Source organism: Lagopus muta, chromosome 24, assembly GCF_023343835.1.
Source record: "Lagopus muta isolate bLagMut1 chromosome 24, bLagMut1 primary, whole genome shotgun sequence".
Lineage (NCBI taxonomy): Eukaryota > Metazoa > Chordata > Aves > Galliformes > Phasianidae > Lagopus > Lagopus muta.
This window is the reverse complement of record NC_064456.1, coordinates 4,165,380-4,189,235: the sequence shown is the minus strand read 5'-3', so window position 1 is coordinate 4,189,235 and position 23,856 is coordinate 4,165,380. Positions and strand designations below refer to the sequence as shown.

Below are 23,856 nucleotides of genomic sequence, written 5' to 3'. Positions count from 1 at the left end.
AAGAAATGATTTGCTGAGAATCTGCACAGTCCAGCAAGGAGTACAATAGAAAGTCTTACCGGTGGGATGGTGTGTGCATCTCTTATGGTACTTAAATCTGCTTCAATTCTGGGTGAACAGTAGAGAAACGCCAAATTCTTGGAAATAACTTCCTCCAGTGTGAGAAGCCTTGCAGGGTAAGTCTGCATCCTTTCTTTTCAAAGCCACTCCGTGCTTTTATAGCCAATGGAAATCACTTAAGGAAAAGTCTGCGAAGGATCTCTCACCTCAGAGTGGCTGTGGCCGAGCATTTACTGATGGTACAAAGCTTGCTTCCCTACGGAGAACTGTTGCATTGCAATACTTGACATTTCTATGGCAAGGACACAACTTCTTCCCATTTACGCACTGAATACCTGGAGAGGAGTCCTTTCTCCAGCCTCTTGTGCACCTGTCTTGTTTTTTAAATGCAGTTATGCCCTGACGGGTTGGGTGTTGTTTTTAATTTTTAAGCTTATTCAATTGTGATTTAGCACTTTTTTTTTTTATACTAGCTCATTATTTAATAAGTGCAACGATTTTGGAAGACGAACAAAAGAGGAGTTGCATTTTGGGCATTCCACTGGCACAGTCCATAGCCGAGGATAAATCATAAGTCCTATTGACCCATGGATGGCCTGGCCCCAGCAGCCCCAAACGCTGCCATCTCAGAGGTGTGCTGCCTGCTTGCTTGCTCTTTGGATCACAGCAGGATTTACCAGCAGTTTTGGCTGCGGCCGATGTGTTTTCACAGCTCTGTTCCCCTGGAGGGAAGGCTGTTAGGAGAGTTGTGATTTTTAATTCTTCTGATGCAAAAACCATAGCGCAGCAGCTTGGTACAATCTCCGCAGGGCTGCAGTGGCTGGGGATGTGCTGCCCTGCTGCTTTGCCAGGACAAGATGCCCTAATGATGCCTGTTTAACTCCAGTTGCTGCTGTATGTCAGGATTCAGTCTCCCTAGCTGGTAGGACTAGGAGAGAAGTGAACCGTAATCCCGAGGGCACAGAGCTGTACATGATGAGGAGGGGGAAGCGGAGATTATTTTTCTTTTTTACATGGATGAATTTAGAGAACCTAACATTCCTTGTTATGAGTATGTTGCAATTCATACTGGTGTAAGTGTAAATATTTGGTGTGTTGGCAACAAGTCTTTTTGGAGAGATTGCAAATTGAACCTCTGCTTGGGAGGAGGGACACCCTTCTGTTCTGACACATACATGAGCTTTGCGAAGGTTGGCTTGGAGGTGAAGTGGTGATGAAGACTCCAATCTTCAGAGGGCTGGACGTTGTGACCCTGGTGGTTCTTTCCAGTCCTGTGTGTAATTCCATGGTTGTCTTTAGTGATCCAGCAGTTCTTTAGCCAGATACTCTTTCTCACTTCATAGAAGCAGTTGTTTTGGCAGTGCATTTTCCCCTTTCATTTCAGTGGGGTTTTTTTGAGGTACTTGCATGCTGGAGACTGATCCTGGGTCACCGACTCCGAGTGCTTTGTTATCCCATCCATGACGCAGTGTTTTGGCTTTTCCTCCCACAGGGTTTCACGGTATCTGGAGGAAAGTGCTCTGCATTTCTGGTGCTGGTTAGAATCTAAATGCACTCACTGCCTGCCTGGGACAGGCGGTGCAGCCCTGGGTTTTGTGTTTTACAGACTTCCAGTTGGACACGGCATGAGTCCAGGCTGAGAACTCAAGGTAGATCAACTGTGTTTGTCTTTTTTTTTTTTTCTTCAGTAGAGGAGGGGATGAGTTTTTATTTTCCAAATTGAAGCTGCTTTATCCTTTTTAATTTTGTATTTACAAAAAAAAAAAAAAAAGAAAAAAAAAGAACAAAAAAGAAGAAGCTAATTGTAGCTGTTTGAACTTGCTTTGGGATTTTTCTTTTTAGGAGAAAAAACTGATGCAGTTTTGGTGGGTATGTGCCTGTTGCCTGTTTCCCTCCTGGGGAGAAGGCAGGACACCGTGCAGGACTTGCCTCCAATGAAATGTGAGGTACCATCACAGGGCTGCTGTGAGACACAGACCAGATGCCAAATAGTACTTCCAAACAACTGCTCTGTGTGCAGCTGATGTGGGTTTAATTGCTTTAATGCTCCTTCCACCCCACTTCAGAAGCTTCTAGCAGCAGAACTTCCTCTGGCTTTCTTCTGCTTGCATCATTTCCATGCAATCAGATCTTTATTTTAGAGCGAGCACAGAGTTTGCGACGCTGTGTTGTTGCAAAAAGTCTCCCTTTTAGGTCTCATATTGGCATTACCTACTGCATTTTAATTTAACTTAATTTTTTCTCTTTCAAAAGGAAGTACATGTGCTGCTCTTACCAAGTAGATCTAGCTCAAACACTTTTCTTACCCGTGGAAGAATAACCTGAGATTCCCTAACAGGGCAGAGAACAGTCGAGTTCAGTTTGCAACGTAGACATTTTTGCTAATTGTGATGTATGACAGTGGGACTGATTTGTAATACAAATGTTATTTAATCTGTCTGTATTTTGATACTTGAATTTCCTTTTATTTCCTGTATATACAATTGTTAATCTGTTCGAATTTGTCTGAATTTTAAACATCTTGTGGTACCAAACATAACCAATCTGTGCAACAACATAGACTGACCTCACTACAACAAGGCGAGATTGTAAATATTCCTGGGCTTCCAGCAGTCGTTTTGTTGTTTTCATAATTGTACAACTTAGAACAGACTGAATTAATAAACAAACTTAGACACACGTTTGCCCTGTCGTCACTGTGACCTGAGTGACACAGCAGCCTCTGGTCATCTCATGCCTGAGCTGAGCAGCCAAAGCAGGTAAGAGGAAGGGGTGAGGGTGGGCAGCACAGTGACTTGAATGAGGGCAGCCTGGTGCTGCACATGTGGTGTTTTGCTTTGTAAAGCTGAGGAACAAGAAAACATCAGGAGTGTCAAAGCACTGCGTGGGGATGATTTGCTGGTATTGTGGAAGCAAAGCACAGGATGCTGTTCTGTTGGGAACAGGCCTGATGTCATTCCTTGGCAGCAGAATCAGGATGTGTGCCATCCTAACGTGTGTGGCATGCTGGATGCAGAATGCTGGCTGCTCAGCAGTCGCTTTGGCTGAGGCTGCTCTTTTTGCAGCTAATCTCACTGATCCCAAATACAAAATCCTTTTCAGACTAATTTATGTGTAAAAACTCATCTGTGTGTTCTTTAAAGATAGACTCACCTACAGCGTGATGGTCTGCTGTCACCTTGCCCATGGGAAAGCTGATGTTGACCCCTTTTAACGTACATCTGTGAGGACTGTTCTACTGAGGGTGGCAGGACCCTGATTTAGCAATGATAAACACTGAAACCAATGCTCTGCAGCACAGCAGCCATCGATTCATGGAACAACAGAAACAGTTTGGGCAGCCATTGTATATAGTATTTACCAGCAAAGATTTTTGGCATACCAAGAAGTAGGACGTTTTCACTATATAAAATTAGAGCAAGAAATCCAGGCATTTAAATACAGGTTAAAGTTCAGGGTTTTGTGTCAAATAAAATCTGGCTGATGTGAAATACTAAATACATCGGGGGCTGCTAAATTTATACCATGTGTTCCATCTAATAATTCAGTAAGTCAGGTTTTCAAGCTAACACTGAAATATATTGAGCAGATTTAATGATCTTAAATACCATATGGCTTTATCAAATCCAAACTGCGTCCCTGGGCTGTGCCTAACATTTCAGCAGAGCAGGCTGCAGACCCACCGCAGAATTAACACCTTGAATTAGGGAGAAAAGAAAGAAAGAACCTTAAATTTCATTGCAGTTTTATCATCTCCACCTCCCATTTCTTTCCCTGCTAAATAGTGACAGTTTTGGGGGGGACAAGAAAGCCGTTGCCTTTTGCAGTTGAGAGGTTTATTCAGATATTGACGTGCTGTCACTTCCCAGTAGCTGTGCTGCCCAGATGGGTTTGTCTGATGGTTTTTTTACAAGCTGAAGCATGATTTGAGAAATTGTGGGAGAATGCGTTCCACCCTTGTCCTCCTGTGTGGTACGCAGTAAGGATGATCACATAGAACCTCTTCCTGAATCTGGTTCTGCCTCTGGGAAAAGCACTTTCTTGAGAACTGCTGAGTAGAAAGGGCCAAACAGCTGCCAGTTGTGGAAGGTCACACTTCTGAACCTGCGCCCGACTTCCTGCAGCTCTTCCTGAACGGCAGCGAGACCCTTTGGGAAATCTTTCTGAGAATTTTGTCCATTGGGGGCAATAAAAAGGCTGAGGAACAGGTGAATCCACTGCTCTGTAAGGAGCGAGTAGGAAATCAGAAATCAGCCTTTGTGCAGAACATTGGCCTCGAGACAAAGGGTTCCTTGTGCAGTCAGGAGCAGAGCTGAGGGCAGGGTGCCGTGGACCCGTACTGCTCCAGATGGGCTCGGGGCATAGTGAATTAAGGTGGTGTTCTTCCAAGTACTAACATGAGACAGCATTCAGCATAGGAATGGGTGAAACTACTCTCCAAGCATCATGTTTGTGCATATGATGTACATACGTGCCTTGTTTTCACTTTGTCCTGGGCAGCTGCTTTTAACAGTGGCTGTAGCTGGGATGCTGGGCTGCCAGGCATTAGGTTTGATGAATTTGGCTGTGCTGAAGTGGAGCAGCTCAACAGTATAAATTTATTTTTTTTTGCCCACTCTGTGAGTTTTTGAACAGAACTGAAGTGTTAGGCATCTTAGGAGCATAATGGAATATAGAACTTCAGAGCCTGGGATTTATCTGGACTGCCACAGCAGCATTTTAAAATTGAAAGAATTCAGGAAGCCTCTCTGAGGAGCACAGAGCTGAGGTTTACTCCCCAGCTATCTCAGATGTTCTTGTGTTTCAAATATGTATTTGGGAAGTGCTGATAGTGGACAAAGAGTGCAGACAAGACGTTGATTTTTAGACACAGCAAGGGGAAGACTGGCTCTGTAGCTTCTAATGCTGCTCCATCAGTGAGCCATTGCCATCATATACTGCCCAGCCTGTGGTACAGCGAGGTTGGCTTAGGCTGTTAATTCAGCTTCCTGAATTCCTTCATAACAAAATAGCCTGCTGGGTCTGACATGCAAGGAATAAACCAGGTAATGTGGACTCAGGTGGGCTGAGGAGGAAACACGATACACTGGGCAGGAAAAGCTTCACCTTATTTTCATAGCTGAGAAAAGATAAGTCTTGCATGTGAAAATAATCTTTCCTGTAGCAAACTATCTGCCCGTGGCACTGCAATCTGATGTGGAGCTTTCAGAGTACTAATAAAAGGTCAAAATAATCAGCTCTCATCAAAATCATTTGAGTAAATATTTTGATGGGGCAGCATTATAGGGGAAGCTAGTTAGCTGAATACCATGCAGTGCACTCCCTAGGGATAGATATTACTTAAAGATCTTAGCGTGGTGCTTTACTTGAGTCAGTGATTAAGCTCTCTGTCTACATCCTAGCCTGAAGATTGCCACATCACCTAGTGACAGACCTGGCACTTGGGCCTGTTTAGCTTTCAGTGAGGATGGTAGGATTTAAGAGATTTTCAAAGCAATTACTGTAAGGCAGCCAGAGTGGAATGGGAAAATCAGGGCAGTTTCTGGCTTCCTTGCTTCTGCAGTAGTTCTGCACAGTGTAGGGAATTTGCCTTGCTGTCACCTATCTTACACTTGTCCTGCACGTTCGAGGGTCAAAGACCTCTTTACTCTTAGTGCTGAGTCAGACATGAGCTCAGGAGCTCACTGATGGTGTGCCGGACTGCGTTGCCCTTGTCAGCGATGCTTTTTATCTGGCCTTTCAGGGATGTACATTTCTCACTGGCAAAAGCAGGGTAACCCAGCTGTGAGAGTGTTCTGCTGACTTCCTGGAGCACTTGATCACTGATGTCTAGCAAAGCTTCTTCATACCTAAATGATGCAAAAGCCCATGCATTGAGCATATTTGTTGGGAAAGAGGTCTTGCAAGCCAGGAATTCTCTCCATGAGCCCTTTTGTCCTCAGCACAGACAGGAAGCACATAAGAACCAGTGCTGAGCCACAGCTGTGGTGCCTAACACAATTGAATTAAGCTTCCTTTCTTTCCCTGCTCTTTGGCAAACAGGAGAAAGCCCTGCACTGCTGATTTTCCCCATTAACCATGAAGGGACAATGGCTCTAGAGAGTTAGCTCCCAGCTAAGTATGCTGCCTGGCGTTCTGGCTTCCCTCACTCCTTGCAGTGGGCCTGGCTGCTATTTGGATCTCAAGTCCTCTTCTGCTGCAAGAGGAGATTCCTGTTGCTCATCCTACAGTCAACCAGTGCCTGCATCCTCACTCTTCTCCTTCTGGAAAATAAAATATAAAATAACCCACCTGATAGAAGACAGACCTTCCAAGAGGGCCTTTGTTATCAGTTTCAGCCTATCAATAAACTCAGGTGAGCCAAATAAGGTGTTTCCACACACGCCACTAGTCACTAGCAGGACTGCAGCTATGATGGCAAGCTGATTCACTTGTGTTTGTACTTCCTGTAGTCGAGCCTGATCCAGAAGCAAGGTCTGTGAACAGAAACCACACCAGCCTGTGAGCACACAGACAACATCTGTGATAACAGAGCAATTCTCAAGCCATGCAGCAGAGCTGTAAGCTCCATGAAGCTAGTGGAGGGAGGCTGATTGGCAGCAAGATTTAGTTTTGTGATAAATCCAACTTGTTTCACCTGGGGAACAAACCCTGTCCAATGGCATAGAAGGGACTGAGACTGTGGACAGATCTTTCTGTAGAAGCAGAACCTGTACACTTGTTTGTTTTGTGTATCTTTGCATCTTTTCCTAGAAATATCCCAGTGCTTGTCCTACCTCTGGGTATTCACTGTGTCTGGGCTCCCAGCAGAGCAGATCCATGTAGCCTCAATTTAGCACAGACATGACACTGGGCACAGCTGTGCTACTGCTGACTGCTCCCTGGAAGCGTGCATCAGAAGAGCTGCTGGCTGCAGGGCAGGACTGAGACTGCAAAGAGGATGCAGACACTGCTGCTGCTGCTCTGTGCAGCCACTCTGTTGTGTTATCCAGACTATCTGCAATGTGTTTTAAAACACAAAGAAACAAAAAAGGGTGTTTGAAAGAGCAGGTGGCTCAGTAAGTTAGTAAAACTAAGTCAGTAAAACTGGCTACGTGATGTTCCATGCTGAAGGGGATGTGCATCTTGGATGGTGGAGAGGACTTACCCCACCTCTGCCATGCAGTATTTAGGCACAAGGCACAAGGCTAGGCTCCTGAGACTGGGACCTGGAGAGCTTTATATTGCATAGAGGATTTCAGTCTTCAAAAAGCACCTTTAATTAAATCTCACAAGGGAGTGAGGCAGCCAGAGAGAAATATTCTATGGCCTAACAAAGAAGAGGGGTCTACATCAAATACTGGCTTTCCTCTTCAGATACACGTGCAAATGTTTTGATGATTCCTCTGTGGACCTCAAAACACTTCAAAATTCAGAGCTCTTACAGTTCCTCATGAGGTAGGTATTAGGCCTGATGCATGCAGAAACTGAAGCACACTAAGTAACTTCTTTTCTGCAAAGCATAGTAGTGAAGAGGCTGAGAAAGGGACCCCAGAGTCCTTCTGCTTTTAGAGGTATTTCTCTCAAGTTATTGAGCATGTGATGAAAGCATCAGCTTTAGAATACTCAAGTTCCTTCTTAGTGCTTTAATAGCTGCTGCAGAAATAATAGTGCTTCTCTCCTCTTCCCCACTGACTTACTAGGAAGCTTATCTAAGATTTTCTGGAATTTCTCCTGCTCATACTGGATGTAGCATTCCTGTAAGTATGGACGGAGGCTCTGGATGGTAAAATTCAGCATATCCATTTTCATCAGGTCCAGCACCCGGAGGATCTCCCTGAGATGAGGCACAATGATTGGAAAGCTTAATATGTATTAAAAGCTATAGTTGGAGGTCATTTTGGAATACTGAGAAAGAGGAATTCAGACCCTCTGACTTCATTCCATTTTCTGACAAAAGGCTGCTCAGTCTAATCGGGGTGTCTGGTCCCTAAAAATTACTAGAAAAATTAGATTTACTTCACTGGAGACTCTTCTATGGTCTGGGAACAGCTGGGTAACACAAATATATCTACATATGGAGGGGAAAAACAGATACAAGTGCAGGGCAGTTTTCTCTAAACCCCATGTTTTACTGTTGATGCTTTTGCTGGTCTGCAAGACAGAGTAAAGCAACACCCACCTGAGAAACTCAGCTGGGTCTGTGAGGCTTTGCAGTCCTTGCACTTCCTCATCTCGAAAAGGCGCACAGCACTGCCGTCGTGCCAAGGATGCTGGTGGTGAGAGCGCGGATGTCCAGAGCCCCGTGCTCAGCCTCCTGCCTAATCAGCTCCATGTCCTGGACCCCTTCAATTTGGCTTTGCAGCTGTTCTGAGGCAGCAGCAGTAATAACAGAGCCTGCCCAAAGAAGCAGCACTCTGGCCTGTTTTCTGGTTCTCCCACAGAACTGCATCGCACAACAGAAATCGAGGCTGGCCTTGAATTGGGTGAGACTCAGCACACAAATTCTGGGCCACACCGTTGCTTTAAGGGCATGCTTGTCTTTAATGACTCATTTCAGAATGTCTGGCCACTGTTGCACATATTGCAAAATCTCCTTTACCTCACACAAAAAAAGTAGGGAGTTATCTGCCTGGGAAAGCAAACCATATGCGATTCCATGCCACGCTAAGACAATTTTCTTTTAGTTCTAAGCAGTGTTCTTAAAGTTTACAGTGTACACCTGCATAGGAGGTACTGTTTGTCACCCACCTAAAGGGTTGCATCTGTACAGACAATGGCATTAGTGGGGTTCTTGTTATTACTAAAACCAACAGTTAAATGGGCTTTTTGTCATTTTGGTAGAGTGTTTTACAGACCTGGGACCAGAGAACGAGTTTCCTTCCCAGTCAGGTTTTAGAAGGTGCAGCTATTTAAGTTCTGTTTCCCTGTAAACCAAATGGAGCTTATTTTCTCTTCCTTCTTACGCTGTTCACATGGGAATATTTGGATGCAAGGGAAGACTAATTCTAAGGTACCCGTCCTCCCCATGTCAGGACCAGCTGACCTCTTTTATTTCCTGCAGCAGTTGGATTGCCTGAGTGTAGTCTGGAGGACTAGCAGAGATCTGTTTTTTCAGTCGGTCCCACAAGGCTTTGTGCAGTGTCTCCTTCACTCTATTTTCCAGGCTAAGAAAGAAGAGAGGGAGGTTTCCATTAACATCAGTTAAACACAGCCTCTCAGTTGGTCTTTGGACTTTTAGTTTTTCATAGAAATCTCTCTCAACCTACATTTCCCATTCTTCTAAAATGGAGCTCCTTATCCTCACCTCTGTTCATAACTGCACTTAGCCCCTCTTCATAGTGGGTTAGAAAGAACTGTGAATTTTCCACAGGAACTCTTTCAGTCCTCAGAAAAGATCAACAGAGCATTTTTCTAACCAGTGCTCACCTTTCCAGGAAAGAAAAAACATTGGCGACCTAAATAGATCCTTAATTGATGTGCAGACACTTGAGAGGTGTCCACAGAACGTTTTGCCTTGTGTCAAAGTCAGAGCTGAAGCCTCCATTTCTTTCATTGTGAGTCACATCTGATACTCATCGTATTTAAGAACTTCTTAGTAAATAATGAAGTGATGAATAAATCAAGTCTTTGTTTTGTTCCAGGAACTATCTTCTTGTTTCTATACTCAAGCCAAACCCACCTCCTTTCCATGTTCTCACTTGTTTTCTGTGACATGATAAAAAGAAGCCAAGCCTGAATAAGTGTATTTATTGATATACACACACCTGTGTGGAGGGAAGTTGACCATGTGCACTTCCAAGTCAGCATTCAGTACAATTTCATGTACAGTGCTGAGTCTGAAGACCTCATCACTCAATTCTTGCAGCTCATTTGTGGAGAGAATTTGTGGAGAGCTGGCTGCAGAAAAGCAGAATAAGAATGAATGAGATGAACTTTAACGTCCCTCGCAATTCAAACCAATGTATGGTGCTAAGTGTACTGAGCACAGCAAGAAGAGATCATGAGCTAGCAGTGTGCCCTTGTGGCCATGAAGACCAATGGTATCCCGGGCTGCATTAGGAAGAGTGTTGCCAGCAGAGTGATGGTTATCCTCCCCAACTCAGCCCTGGCAAGGGCATATTTGGAGCACTGCACCCAGTGTTCAAGGCAAGTTCAAGCCAAACAGGGAACAGCTGGAGAGAGCCCTGCAGAGGGCCATGAAGATGAATGGGGCCTGAAGCATCTCCCTGATGAGGAAAGGCTGAGAGCACTGTGGCTGTTCAACCTGAGGAAGGGAAGGCTGAGAAGGGATCTGATCAACACATACAAATGTGACCTCATTGGGGCCTTCCAGGACCTAAAGGGAGCCTACAAACAGGAGGGGAGTCAACTCTTTACAAGGACAAGGGGAAATGGCTTTAAGTTGAGGGAGGGAAGATTTAGGTTGGATGTCAGGGGAAGTTCTTTAATATGAGAGTGGTGAGGTGCTGGAACAGCTGCACAGAGGCTGTGGATGCTCCCGTTCCTGGAGGTGTTCAAGGCCAGGTTGGATGGGGCCCTGGGCAGCCTGGGCTGCTATGAAATGGGGAGGTTGGTGGCCCTGTGTGTGGCAGGGGGTGGAGCTTCGTGGTCCTTGAGGTCCCTCCCAACCCGGGCCATTCTGTGATTCTATGAAATATCTTGGAGGTGGGTATGAACAGGACGGGGGGCTGGGCTGTTTGTTGAGGTGCCCAGCAACAGGACCAGGGGCACCAGGCTCGTAACAGAACCCAGGAAACTCCACCTGCACATGAGAATCATAGAACAGCTCAGGTTGGAAGGGACCTCTGTATCAGAAATTGTCTGGTGAGCAGGACTATGGTCCTGTACTCAGCACTGGTGAGGCTCCACCTTGAGTATTGTGTTCAGTTTTGGGCACCTCAGGACAAAAGAGACATTGGAGCTGGTCTGAGGGGCAACAAGGCTTGTGAAGGGCTTGGAGAATATGGCCTACGAGGAGCAACTGAAAGAACTGGGGCTGTTTGGTCTGGGGAAGAGAAGGCTGAGGGGAGACATTATTGCTCTCTTCCAATACCAGGTGATCGCAGCAGAGCAGGATTGGTCTCTTCTCACTGGTGACAGGATGAGAGATGGCCTCAGCTTGCACCAGGATAAGTTTAGTTTCGATATCAGGAAAAAAAAAACAAAGGGTTGTTAAACACTGGAACGGGCTCCCCACGGAGGGATGTGTTTAAATATCGCTTGGATGTGATGCTCAGGGATTTGATTTAGCAGAGGGCGGCTGACACCTAGTGACCACTCAGGGCGGTGCTGGGTCCCCCCGCGGCCTGGCACCGCCCGAGCCCGGGCGGTGCCAGGCCGGGGGGGGGGACCCAGCACCGCCTGAGGCACCTCCCAGCCCGCAGAGTCGCCTGGGGGCTCCGGCCCACCCCAGCACCGCCCCCCGTACCCAAGCCAGGCCCCAACGGCCGCTCCTCGCCGCTTTCCCGAGTCCCCACAACCTCCTCGGTATCATTCGCCCGCGGGGGCTGCTCGGCGCCGGCCATAGAGGAGGCGGCAATCTGTGTAGCGCGGCGCTTCCTCCCCTCACGGAGCGGCCGTTGGCACTGCGGCGCGTGCCGCCTTCTTCCCGCCTCACTTCAAACAGGGCCAAACCACTGCGCGGCGGGAGGGGGGGGAGGGGGAATCCTTTCGGCGCTACCAATGTATTCCGAGCCCGCCCCTCGTCCATCCGCGGATTACTGCCGGCACCACAAGGCGAGGAGCGCCAAGTGGGGTGACAACGTTTAGCAGGTTCTGCTTCGCTCACCGAGCCCCGCTGTCTGGGCACCATCCCCTCCCCCGCTCTGCGCCGATGGGCCGCCCCGCAGCCCCTGTCCCGCTGCGCGGTGGGGCTCTACCATGGAAAGGCGGGGGGGGAGGGGGGGGAACTCAGCGCCTTGTGGGAGGGAGAAGGGCGGGAGTGCATTGCTCTTTGTGAGAGGCTGTCAGGCAGAACCTAGGAGCCTGCACCTTCTAGGTGTGTTTCTGCTAGAACCGTCTGAGCTATAAGGGATCTCTAAAAGCCATCCCTGCACGCCCGCAGCTCCATCAGTGCTCACAGCCCCCTGGGGTCTCTGGCGGCGTGGCATCACTGCCTCCCTGAAGCCCATGCAGTGCCTCACCTGGCTGCAAAACCTTCCTTATATCCAACTTAAACCTCCCCCTCTTTGAGACCCCTTGTCCTACCCCACAGACCCTCTATAGACTGCCCCCTTCTTTCTCAGTCCTTGCAGGGCAGTGTCCCATCCCTGGGATCATTTCTGTGGCCCTCCTCTGATGTGCTCCAACAGCTCCACATCCCTGCTGTTCTCAGGACTCCCCGTCTGGATGCAGTGCTCCAGGTGAGGTCTCAATGCAGAGCAGAGGGGCAGATCCCCTCCATGGCCCTGCTGGCAGCACTGCTTTGGATGCACTCAGAATACAGTTGGCTTTCTGTGCTGTGAGGGCACAGTGCTGGCTCATGCCCAGCTGCCACCCACCAGCACCCCCAGGTCCTTTTTGGCAGGGCTGTGCTCCAGGGGTGCCACAACCCAGGTGCAGATGTTGCACTTGGCTTTGCTGAACCTCATGAGGTTCTCCTGGACCCAATGCTCACCCATCTCCGGTGGCATCCCATCCCTCAGACAGATCGACTGCACCACACAGCTTGGTGTCGTCAAAGGTGCACTCAGCCCCACTGTTGATGTCAGTGATGAAAATAAAGAGCATCACTCCCATTGCTGATACTGCGAGTGTCAGTATTTTATGTGCTGGGGCTGGGAAACCAAAAGCTACTGCTCTTTCTGCACCCACTCCTTTCATTGTGTTGTGCTGCTGCAAAAGGAAGCCAAGCACGGGTTCGCCTTTTGCTTTCTGCCCCTGCCTACCGCCTCCAAGGTGCAGCAGCTTTCCTTAACAAAGGCATTACCAGCGTGACCTTCCCAATCACCTCCTCTGCACAGTTTTTCATAGGTGGAAGCTGCGAATGCTCCGTGAGGCTTTTTAGGCTGCAGCTGAACAAAAGGCAGTGGCCGTGGCTGGTTCCCATTGCCCTCTGAGGAATGGCAGGAATTTCTCCGCCATCCACAGTCTGGGGGAGTTACAGCATCAGCACAGGGCTGATTGTTTTTATACCAAAAGCCTGTGCGAAGCTGTGGCTTAGTGGCTGTCAACTGCCAGGGTATTAACCTTAGACCTGTCAGAGTGAATAAAATGAAAAAGCCGGCTGTGTAGTCCTGGGGAGGCTCCAGAAAGTGCTGCTGGGTCTGCAACAGCTGCAGTGTGCTTCCATCTAGCTTTTTCTCATTTGTTTTTAATCAGTTTGCTTTCTGACCAATCCAGAAAGCAGTGGGTGACCATGTCCCGTTTTGCTCTATCCTCCACCAAGGCTGGGATTAAATCTTCTGTGGGGCAAAATGCCCAGTCTGCGATGAGGCTCCTTGTGCTCTAATGAAAGGTTTGCCTTTCTTCTCTCTTCCAGCTCCCTTCTATTTCCCAGGCATCTGATAACCTTCGCTGGCTGACACCTGCACTGTTGATGACTGGAGCTGGGAGGTCTCAGAGCACTGCAGGTCTGTGGGATGGGAGGTCTGTGGGACCCATGGTGGGACAGGCACGAGAACCAGCCTGTTTGGGAGCTGGAGCCTTGATCCACCCCTTGTAAAACAGCTCTGTCCTCCAAAGTCTCTGAAACGCTTACGAGTTCTGGGTGTTGTGGCTGGAGAAAAGCAAAGGATGAAAGGCACAGCACTGGCACACCATGTGGGGACAGACAACCTAATTACCACACGTAATTAGTTACAGCTTCACAGCTGGGGTGTATGAAGCTGCAGCTCTCCTCGCCCGCTGCAGTTGCAATGGAGAATAGGCGTGTTTTAAAGGGTTGGAGCTGCCACCATTGCTGTGGGTTTACAGCAGGCTAAGGGTACAATTAATGCAGCTTAGCTGATGAGTTGTAATCCATTTTGTTTGTGTAAACAACTCCATGCCAGGAGGGGCTAGCCCTAACCTGAACCCGTGGCAGTCCCTCTGTGCATCTGCAATACATGGTTGTATTAAAGTGATCTCCTTAAATCGGCTGATTTCCTCAGGCTCCCAGGGAGCTGTAAAATTATCCCATCAAAAAGCAATAAGGGGAAAGTGTTCAGCTTGGGCAATGCTGCAGTGACATCAGATAGCGACCAGCCCTTGGCCGGGGGCTGAATGCTGCCAAGGAAGAAGCTGGGAAAACCCCAGAGTGCACAGAGCCCTTTCCTCTTGCTCAAAGATAGAGCTTGTCCAGCATGTAGCTTGCATGTGCAGGATCACTGACACAGTGGGCTCATCCCAAAGAGTTGCTACAGATATGCTGGGAGCTCAGGGAGGCATTGGGGTTGTTGCTTTGCTCTAAGTACCAGCAAGGGGTTGGCAGACGGGCAGGATTGTGAGAAATAAAACCAGTGAGGTTTTTGATGGGGCCAGTCTGGTTCAAATCCTGTCTGGGAATTCCCCACAGTTCTCCCTGTTTGGCTTCACGTGATCCCACTTCTTCCTCTTTCTGACCTTCAGCTTCATGCAAAGAAGCCGAGATGCTGTTCATGTCAGAAAATAAAGCAGTGCAGCTCGCTGATGACTTCAGTTTGCTCTCATCCCCCATTTCAGTACACGGTCCAGGTCTATAAGTCCTGGTCCCAGAAGAGGCAATAGTGAGTATGTATTAGCCTTGCGTTGGTTTTCTTTCCCTGGTGACAGGTGATTTGAACTGTAATAGCAGAATGCATTTATAATGCATTTCCCTGCAAGGGAATCCAATTCCTGGGTGACTTTCCCTTGCTGGCAAGGCAGTTTTTTCAGAAGTGCTGGTGATAGGTTAGATTGGTGCTTTTAATCTGCCATTTTAATGAGTGCCATTCATCTCTCTGATTAGATTCTTCTCATCCATCTAGTCAAAATCACAACAGGGAAAACGGGGATTTTGAGTTTTTAGGGTGAGTGTCGGGCAGCAGCCTGCGTGGTTATTCCCAATTCACCCTTTAATAACCTCCCAAGTTTGTAACCCCTAAAATCACGCCACCTCTCCTCTGATCAACTGCCCTGGAGAGCAGAGGGCTCCGTGTGCCATCCCTGCATGTCCCAAAACTCGGCACAGAAGCATCCTGTGCTTTTGCTTTGCTGGGTGCAGCAAGGTGGCAGCAGGAGGGAAGGGCCCTCTCCTTCAAACAGAAATACCTTTGGCAGCAGCCGCAGCCAATGGAAAGGGGAAATGGATTTTTTGTTGAAAAGTTGGCGTTGTTTTTTCAAGTCTGACGAATGTGAAAGTCCCCATTTAAAGGAGGCGAACCTGCAGTGAAGTCGGTCACTGTTTACACACCCACGCGCCGACTGGGGCGGCCGAAAGCAAACTTCCTGGTGTATCCTGCTCCAAATCACCTGGGAGCGGAGCTCATTGAGCAGGGCTGCGGCTCCGTCTGCAGAAAGCAAGCCCTGTCCGAGCAGGAGATGCAAAGCCCCGCTGGCGTTAGGGCTCTTGCTTGCAAAAAATGGGGGAGTTCCCTACGTGCTGTGGTTTTGTTCCTGCTAGGAGTTCTTTTTCCAGGAGGAGAGCAAGCAGGGTGGAGGGCAGAGAGTGCAAGCAGGTGTTTTTGGAGGGTGTAGGGGGGGGAGCTGGGAAAGAAGGGAGTTTTCCCTCTCCCCCACAAGGCAGGAGGGCTTTCTTTGCGGGAGCTCCTCGTGCGCCTGACAAGGTCAGGGTTGTTTCTGTGCTGGATGCTGGTGTGAATATGTGGGCAGGCAGCTGGGTCCTGAAGAGCTTGTAGCTCCCCTGCAAGCCAATGAAGCATTATCATCTGTCTCATCCGGGTGAGAAGATGGAAGTGCTGGGCTGCACGTTCTGGTCTTGGTGTTGAGATTGCCGTAGCTGCTGGTTGCAGTTTGGGAGCCGGTTGGGTTGGCGGCTTTCCTCTGCTGCTTTGGCATGGATGTGGAAGGTGTGTACGTGCCCGCGGTGCGCTACATGTTTCACCAATGACTAGAGCAGCTATTAATTCCCTCCTCCTAAACCAGAGCGTGACCATCTCCACGAGACACCCCGTACATGCGGGCTGTTTCCACCTCAGTCTGGGCGCACGTGTTCGGGCCGTGGGATCTGGCCGCCTTCAGCAAACCATTGCTCACCCAGCCCAGCCTCCTGTGGCCAGCGCCTGATGTCAGCGCGTTGCGAGCTGACCCGTCATCGTGTACTCAGGGGACAGGTCACCTCTGGGTAAACTGAGGCTTGGAGGGCTTTACTTCGTGGTCACATAGTCAGCCTGGCGCCAAGAGGTGCTCGCCGCGCTCCTTTGCCCTGTTGGATGCTTGTTCAAGAAACATGGAGATGTGGCACTGGGGGTCTTAGCGAGCGTTGTGGGAATGGGTAGATGGTTGAACTTGGTGATCTTTTCCAGCCTTAAGGATTCTATGCTCCTGAACATGGTTTGGGGTGTTTTTGGCAAAGCACCGGTTCACTGCAGTGCCGCTGGCTCGGCGCCTTTGGATAATCTTTGTATTTGCTGACTTGACTCAATTCTTGCTTGGTGGAGAGCTCGGCTCCGGCAATGCCGCGGTGTGGGGAGGCCCGAACCACACACAGCGTTCGGGCAGGGATTCCAATCCAAAAAAAAAAAAAGTTCAAAGGTGTTTTGGCTTAATGCGGTTTATCTAAATTGCTTCATGTTAGTTAATCTGGATTAACGCAAATGCTCTCGGAGTGGTTGGCTGGGGAAAGGCTTGCTAAGCTATCCTAACGAGGATGGGCTTTTCCAAAAAGTGAAAAGTTTGAGCTGAAAAAACAAAACAAAACAAACAAACAGAAAAAAAACACCAAGGTTTTGTCTTGCATTGAGTGCATGCAAGCCCTGCAGACAGAGCAAGGCTGTTCCCAACCCCGCTGCTGAACTGCAGGCTTGTCACCTGTGCACCCAGGTCAGTGAGCAGCTTCCCCTGCTATGGGAGGGAATTAACTCCAGGTTTCCCCAGGGCCGTGTGAGCCCCTCTCTGGGCTGGCATGTTGCAGGGGTTGGCATGATTCCGTAGGGAACTCCAAGGTAAATGGGAGGTCAAGCCCAGATTTGGATGTGGTGGTGGGTGCGAGCGTGACCGAGGGAGCCATGTGATGGGGACAACGTCCTGCAGAAGCAGCTGATCTCCCCGTCCTCTCCTCTCCCAAGGGCTGGGATTAGGAGAGATTTTACAGCTGAGTGGTCAGCCTCGCGTTAAGATGCAGTTTGCAAAGGCTCAGCCTCTTGTCTGAAGAACTTCATAGGGTTCTGTGGCCATTTTGTCTATCAGCAGCACCACTCGCACCACCTGGGGATCTGTCCCTGGGACGGATCTGTAGAAACTTCCCTCCTTGAGAAACACCCCGGGGGAAAATGGGGACTCAGAGAGAACTCCAAGCTGTGTGCTGCAGTGGGGAAAACACAGTGCTTCCATGGAGCTGCCATGGAAGCTGTACATGGGACCCAGGCCTGGGGACTCCCTCCTCCCCAGGCCCCAATGCAAACAGCAGATTAACAATTTATTTGACGTGTTGCGGCTGGTTCGTTTCTTCGCCCGCTCCCCTGATCAGAGGGAATAAATGTTGCAGTGTGCAATAATGTTCATTTCAGGTGAGGGTAAATATAGAAAGGAAAACCTGCTGAGAGCAAGCCATTTATTTCTGCGTTTGGAAGCCTCTCCTCATAAACAGTCAGTCATGCACATTTGGAAAATCCCAGCGTGGTTTTCTTGGCCATCCTAGAAGAACGTTTACTTTCCTGTAGGTTAAGAAGTTCGTTTTAAATTAAAAAATAATAATAATAATAATGGCATCTCACTTCCAGCTGCCCTCGGGTGTTTAGGGCTTGTTGACACACTAAGGCCGCTCTGTTCTCCTGTGCAGGATCACAGGGGGGATCCTGCAGGGCTTTCCCAGCTGGGGGAAGTTTGGTCTCTGATTTCCTCTCGTCCCTTTGCTCGTGTGGGGTACAAGGGGGGGGATGACTTGGGGTTTGCTCAGCCCTGGACTCTGCAGGGCTGGAGGGAAGCAGGCAGTGTATCACTGCTGAGAGCACCCAGCTTTGGTGCTGCAAGGTGAGGATGGAGATCAATGCTCAGGCTTATATTGAGAGCCCTGGGGCACAAGCGTAGCGTCCATGTTGAGGCGGGGAGATGGGCCCACTGTGCTGCCATCCCACTGGATCAGGAAACCTCAGAGAGTTCTCAGGAGAGTGTGCCAAAGGTGTGCAGGAGTGCTCCAGTGTCCAGTGTAGAAGAAACACCCCAAAACAGCATCACAGGAGGTGGCTGAGGAAGGTGGGGACACCCCATCTTGTTCCATTCTCTGGGCTCTGTGCTCCCCAGGCCCAGCATCAGCACTGAGGAGCGATGAGGGCAGTGGGAAGCCTTGGCTTGGCTCAGAGCCTGGCTGCTGGCACCAGAGAGCAGGAGCTGAAGCGCTGCAGCCCGGCTCTGAAGTCCTCTGCAGGCACCAAGGGTCTCTCCGTGTTTTCCGACAGGCTTTGCATTTGGCTCAAGTTCGCCTTGGTTTCCGACAGCAAGAGGCAGTTAAGTCTCTTGGAAGAATGAATTAATTAGCAAATGCCTTTGGTCAGGTCAGTGCCCTCCAGTCGTGTTCTTCACCCCTTAAAGCAACGCCTCTGCGCCCAGGTAAGCTGCTCTGGATGGCTTGTGTCACCAGCTGTATTTTAAGAGCTGTACATACATCATCGCAGAGGAACACTGCTTTAAAAAGAAAGGAAAAAAAAAAAGGAATACAGCCCCCCCCAAAACACGCTGTTGACTCCAATGGTGGTGGCATTTGTGTCAGCGACAAAATATTGACGCGGTTGGCTCGGGGCTGGCTGGGGCTTCTGGAAATAAACTAATGCCTTGTTAAATTGTACATGGAAATGCAAGTGGGAAAATGACTGACATCTTACACAGCTCAGGCAAATAAAATCGCTGCTTTACTACAGCGTGAAAAAACTCAGGAATTAATAGGTCTCCTTCTGCTCGGGGGCGTTGGATTTATCCTCGACTAAGAATCATAAACTATTTTAAGGACAGAAGTGCTACTTTTAAACGCACGCATCTGGGTCCTGGAGTGAAAGCAGTGTCACTGGTGCCGAGTTAACCCTTGCCCTCCTGTGGTACGCTCTGAGCTGTGAGCTCTGCTCTTGGCAGATGGTGCTCTCAATGGATACCTGGACCTATCAGCGCCTGATGAATACCATCCGTTTGCTTTTGCAGGTCATTAAAGAGGATGTATTGTAACAGCTCGTGGCAGAGATGCTTTTCGGGCCTCAGTTCAGCAGAATCTGAACTCTGAGCTGGGTTTTACCTGGTGGGACGTAAACATGTGTTTAAAATAAAACACCTGCTCCAAAACTGTGCTGGAGATGAACTGGAAGCAGACACAGCGCGTTGCTGAATCGGTCTGGGGTAACAAAAGACAGCTGTTGGCTGCAGGAGCTGGAAGGTCTGTTGTTGGGTAGCTTCAGAGGGAAATATGATTAATAAAACTTTAAGGAGCGATCTGCTGCCTTCTGCCCGGTGATGATCTGTAGGTGATGCACCAGGGGAGGTTCAGATTGGATATTAGGAGAGATTTCTCCTTGGAAAAAGCGGTCAGCATTGGCACAGGGAGGTGGTGGGGACCCTAGAGGATGTTCAGAACCGTGAAGATGTGGCACTGAGGGATGTGGTCAGAGGGCATGGAGGGGGTGAGCCAATGGCTGGTGACCTTCATGGTCTTTTCCAACCTTAATGATTCTATGATTCATGGAAAAGCAGGACAAGGTAAAAGCTGTAGGGAGCTGCCGGTGCGTGGGGTACGATCCACCAGCAGCAGCTACGCCGGTGTAATTACACCCCCTGCACGCTGTAGTGTGATTTCCCAGTAATTATTCTGGAATAAAAGCCTGCCTATTTCTGTAAGGGCTTATGTCACTTAGCAAGCTGTTATAAATTCAGCTGGAAAAAGGGACCCTTATTCTGGGATAAGTGTGGTTAGTGGTTAGCTGGGAACGGGGCTATTCCTGGCGCTGCCATCGACCTTCCCGGTGACGCCGCGTAAGTCACCTCACCTCTGCGTGTGTCAGCTTCTCCTGCTGCAAAGGGGGGAATGGCAAACAAGGACGTCGTTTTGGGAAGATCTACGACACTGGAAAAAAGGCATCATGGGGGGGGGGAGGGCAGGCAGTCACATAGCTGGACCTGGTGCTTCTCGTCCCCTCGGAGCACCGTGCTGAAATGGTGGGCTGGGGAAAGGAGCGCTGTGCCCAGGAGCTTGCAACGGAGATGAGCTGAGCTGTCAGCTTCTTGCTGGGAACGAAGTGTTTTCCTTGCTGTTTTTAAAAATAGTCCATTCTGTTCCCAATTGGAGATCACACCCCTCGCTGGGGCATTGGAACATCACGACAGCTGCTTTCTGGGGGCACCACCAGCACCCTTCAGTGCAGGGCGATGGCAGGGCTGTGACTTTGGTCCTCCCGGGCTCTCTGTACTCTAAGCATCGTGGCTTAATCTGTTGGCCTCTTCTTCCTACAGTGCCCCTACCTGATTCAATAGCTGGTTCTGCAAGCGCTGAGGTCCTTTATGGGAGCTTTGTGTCCACTATTACTTCACAGCAGTTCCTTGCACAGCCTCAGAAATCCCTTTTGGCTCCATCATCATGCAAATATGCACAGGCAGTGCTGAAGATGTGGCTCGTTTATAGTGTGTGACATTACATTCATGCTAAGTCTGGTTTCAGACTGATAGCATGGGGGGGGGATCATTAGCCAGACTTGGCTTTGGAGAAAGCGGTGCTGCCCATGGAGCACCAGCGGGTGGATGCAAGGAGACAAAGGGAGCATCCATTGGCACCTTCCCACAGCCTCCATCCCTGCATGGGCTTTGGAGCAGGATGCAAGCTCCCAATAGTCATGAGACAAGAAGACAGAGGGGGAAATGACTTTTACAGCCCATTAGCGCTCCTCAGCGCCACGCAGCCCCACTTGTAATAAAAGCAGTGGAAGCCACGGTAACAGGGAGGCTGGGCTGCAGGAGGTGCCAGGCAGCTCCCTGGCCCCACAGCCCCTTCCCGTGGTTTGGTGACCCCCTGGGTGCCATGAGGAGCTGGTGAGGGCAGGTCCTGTCACCGGCCCCAAGCTCCTCATCAAGATGTGCATGGGAAGGTTCCAAGCGCAAATGTGCGTTTGCTAATGGGAACTGAATTGCCTCTTGCCCCGAAGGCTTGCAGCTTGAGGAAAACAACGCAGGGTCTAAGAATGACCTCATATTGCCTCCCAGGGAATGTTTTGCCAGATGAAGGGGGGAGAGGCAGCATCAAGACAGCACAATGTATGTATCTCTCTCCCTGTGTAAACATCCCCGTAGCTGCAGAAATCTCTTAAAACCCAGAATGAGAGGAGAACAGCTGCTTTGATCTGTGGATGTGGTTGTTATTTTCTAAGTGCGGATCCTTTCTTTTTTTAATTTTGCCTCAAATTAAAAAAATGCCTGTTGTGATCTTTTGCTTTTATTTCTTGGCTGGCGACCCGAGCAGGGTGCAGTAAATTTTCATTACTCCCCATGTAACCATTTCAGCATGGTCGACAATTCCACGCCGGCTCTTCAGTGCCTCAGCACAATGGACCCGAATCTTCTGGCCCTACGTGAAGCCAAAGCAAATGGGTTTTGCCCAGAAGTGCTCCACGGGGAGCGGAGGCGGTGGGGAGGAGAGCCCTGCCTTCCCAAACGCACACATGTGCATGTCCCACAGCAGCCATGCTCTCCGCCTTGCCCAGTTGTCCCAGTTGCCTTGGAAGGGCTCCCAGTGGCAGGAGCTGGTTGAACCCCAAGCGCTGGGGCTGATTTTCATGAGCCTTCCTGCATCCTTCCCATGTGATCCTGGGATCTTCATCTGCACAGACCCGTGGCTTTTCCAGCAGCAGTTCTTTTCTTCCAACCATGGAAACCAGGTGGCAAAGTTTGGGAAGAAATCCAGACTTTTGAGTGAGTTTCTCAACACCAGCCCATCCCAACCCCATTGCATGAGCCATACGTGGGGCTCAGCCCCTTCGCTCCCAATGGTTCTTTCAGGGCAAGACCCACTCCCAGTACAATGAACTGGTTTAACTGGGAGCACTTGGTTGGTGCCAGCCCCACTGAGGCACTCTGAGCCCATCTTTCCCCCCGTGCTGTCACGTGGCCACCGGTGTTTTGGCGTTTTGATTACATACGATACTGTGTATTTAGGGCTGGTTTATGGGTGTTTATACTAATGCGTAAACCTGTAATTTAGAAGCTCAGTTATAAATCAACATAGCTGAAGGTCTTGTCCCTCGTGCCTTGAGATCGGTCTCCAGATTTAGAAGACAGGTTAGGAAAAAAAAAAAAAGAAAAAAAAAAAAAAAAAAGGAAGAAAAAGGAGTGTATAGTTTTCCTCTGGTTATGATGACAAAAGATGATGGGGTGGGATGTGGGGACCTGGAACAGAGGAGCAGGGAGTTTCCAGTTCCTGCTTATGCATCACACCTCTCCCGATGCATCCCAACAGTGACAGCTCTGTGTTCATATTTCTCTATATGGTGCTATTTTCTATAGCTTTAATAATCACTGCTGCTTCTTCACCCCTTCCCAGGCAATGCTGTGGGGCTGAGGGTCCGTCACTGGTTTCAGCACAGTGAGTTGTTGGACCCATCCCATAGGAGCAGTGCTGCCCTGCTGGGTTTCTTGTTCACCTCTGTGCATCTGCCCTGCACCTGACCATGGTCTTCTCACTGCTCTGGTAGGGGTCCAGTTTAGGACTGGACACTTTGCATGGAGATCCTGCTGGTGGCAGCACCCATTGGGGTGCACTATGGCACAGTGTGAGCTTCCTCTTGGCTGCTGCCTTTGGCTGTGCAGACCTCTTCCAGAGCAGGGCCCTGCACACCGTGATGGCAACCCAGGGGTTATGCATTTTTTGTTTCTGTAAGGAAACCACAAATAGAATCAGGGACTCCTCAGTACCTTCCTGCTCTGCTGGGCACCCTCTCCTTTCCCCGGCAGGATGGCAGCGGGTGCTTTGGCTTAGCTGTGCATTCTCTGTAGTTTTCAGACCCATTTCTTTTATCTTCGGGGTCTGCCAGGACAAAAGGGGACACATGAGCCCATGGGGGCAGCACGGTGGGGTCTCTGCCTCAGGTCCCCTCTGCACCCCTAGAAGCAGATGCCAGGGGAGGGAATGCAGGCGCAGGGCCATGTGGGGTCCTACGTGCAGGGCCAGGCTGCGAGAGGCTCCTGCATACAACCCAAAAAAACCCAAAATATCTCAGAAAAGCGCATTTTCCTCACTGTGTTTCCCTCCCCCTTATTCCCAGTCCTCCCTCCCCATCTCTCACAGAGCTCTCCCACCGGCCCAACCATTCCCGCAGCCGCTGAGCCCCCGTGCCGCAGGTCGTGGCATCTGCAAACTCCTTCTTTTATTGTGTGCTTGTTTTCTTTTTTCTTTTTTTTTCCCCCTTTTCCCCCCTCTACTTTTATTTCTCCTTCCCCTTTTCTTTCCCTCCCACGGCGGATGCCTCCCCCTCTCCCCACCAACACCACCCTGAGCCCTACGGGCCAAGGGGCTGCAAGGCGCGGGGTGGGTCTGGGGGTTGCGGGGGGCTTTGCATTGATGCATTGATCACCCATGGTCTGCGCCTGACCTCCCTGCTCCCAGGGAAGCAGTCTCCATGGCTACTGGCCCTGCTCCTCCAGAGCAGACTGTAAATTCCTGCAGGCAGAGCCCAGCCTGGGGGTGCGAGGGGGGAGCCGGGAAGGAGTAGCTAAAGCCAAATAGAAAGAAAGAAA

At 49.6% G+C, this 23,856-nt stretch overlaps 1 protein-coding gene across 1 annotated transcript; it reads right to left on the bottom strand.

Moving 5' to 3' along the window:
- Positions 1-515: 515 nt before the first annotated feature.
- Positions 516-11,567, bottom strand: TCP11 (t-complex 11). The gene is given in 11 exon segments (XM_048925703.1): positions 516-4,282; positions 5,746-5,909; positions 6,352-6,536; positions 6,837-7,057; positions 7,740-7,876; positions 8,222-8,290; positions 8,292-8,406; positions 8,409-8,436; positions 9,086-9,206; positions 9,807-9,939; positions 11,471-11,567. Coding segments are annotated over 11 exon segments (1,503 nt in total). The 3' UTR covers positions 516-4,049.
- Between the last annotated feature and the right edge of the window lie 12,289 nt (positions 11,568-23,856).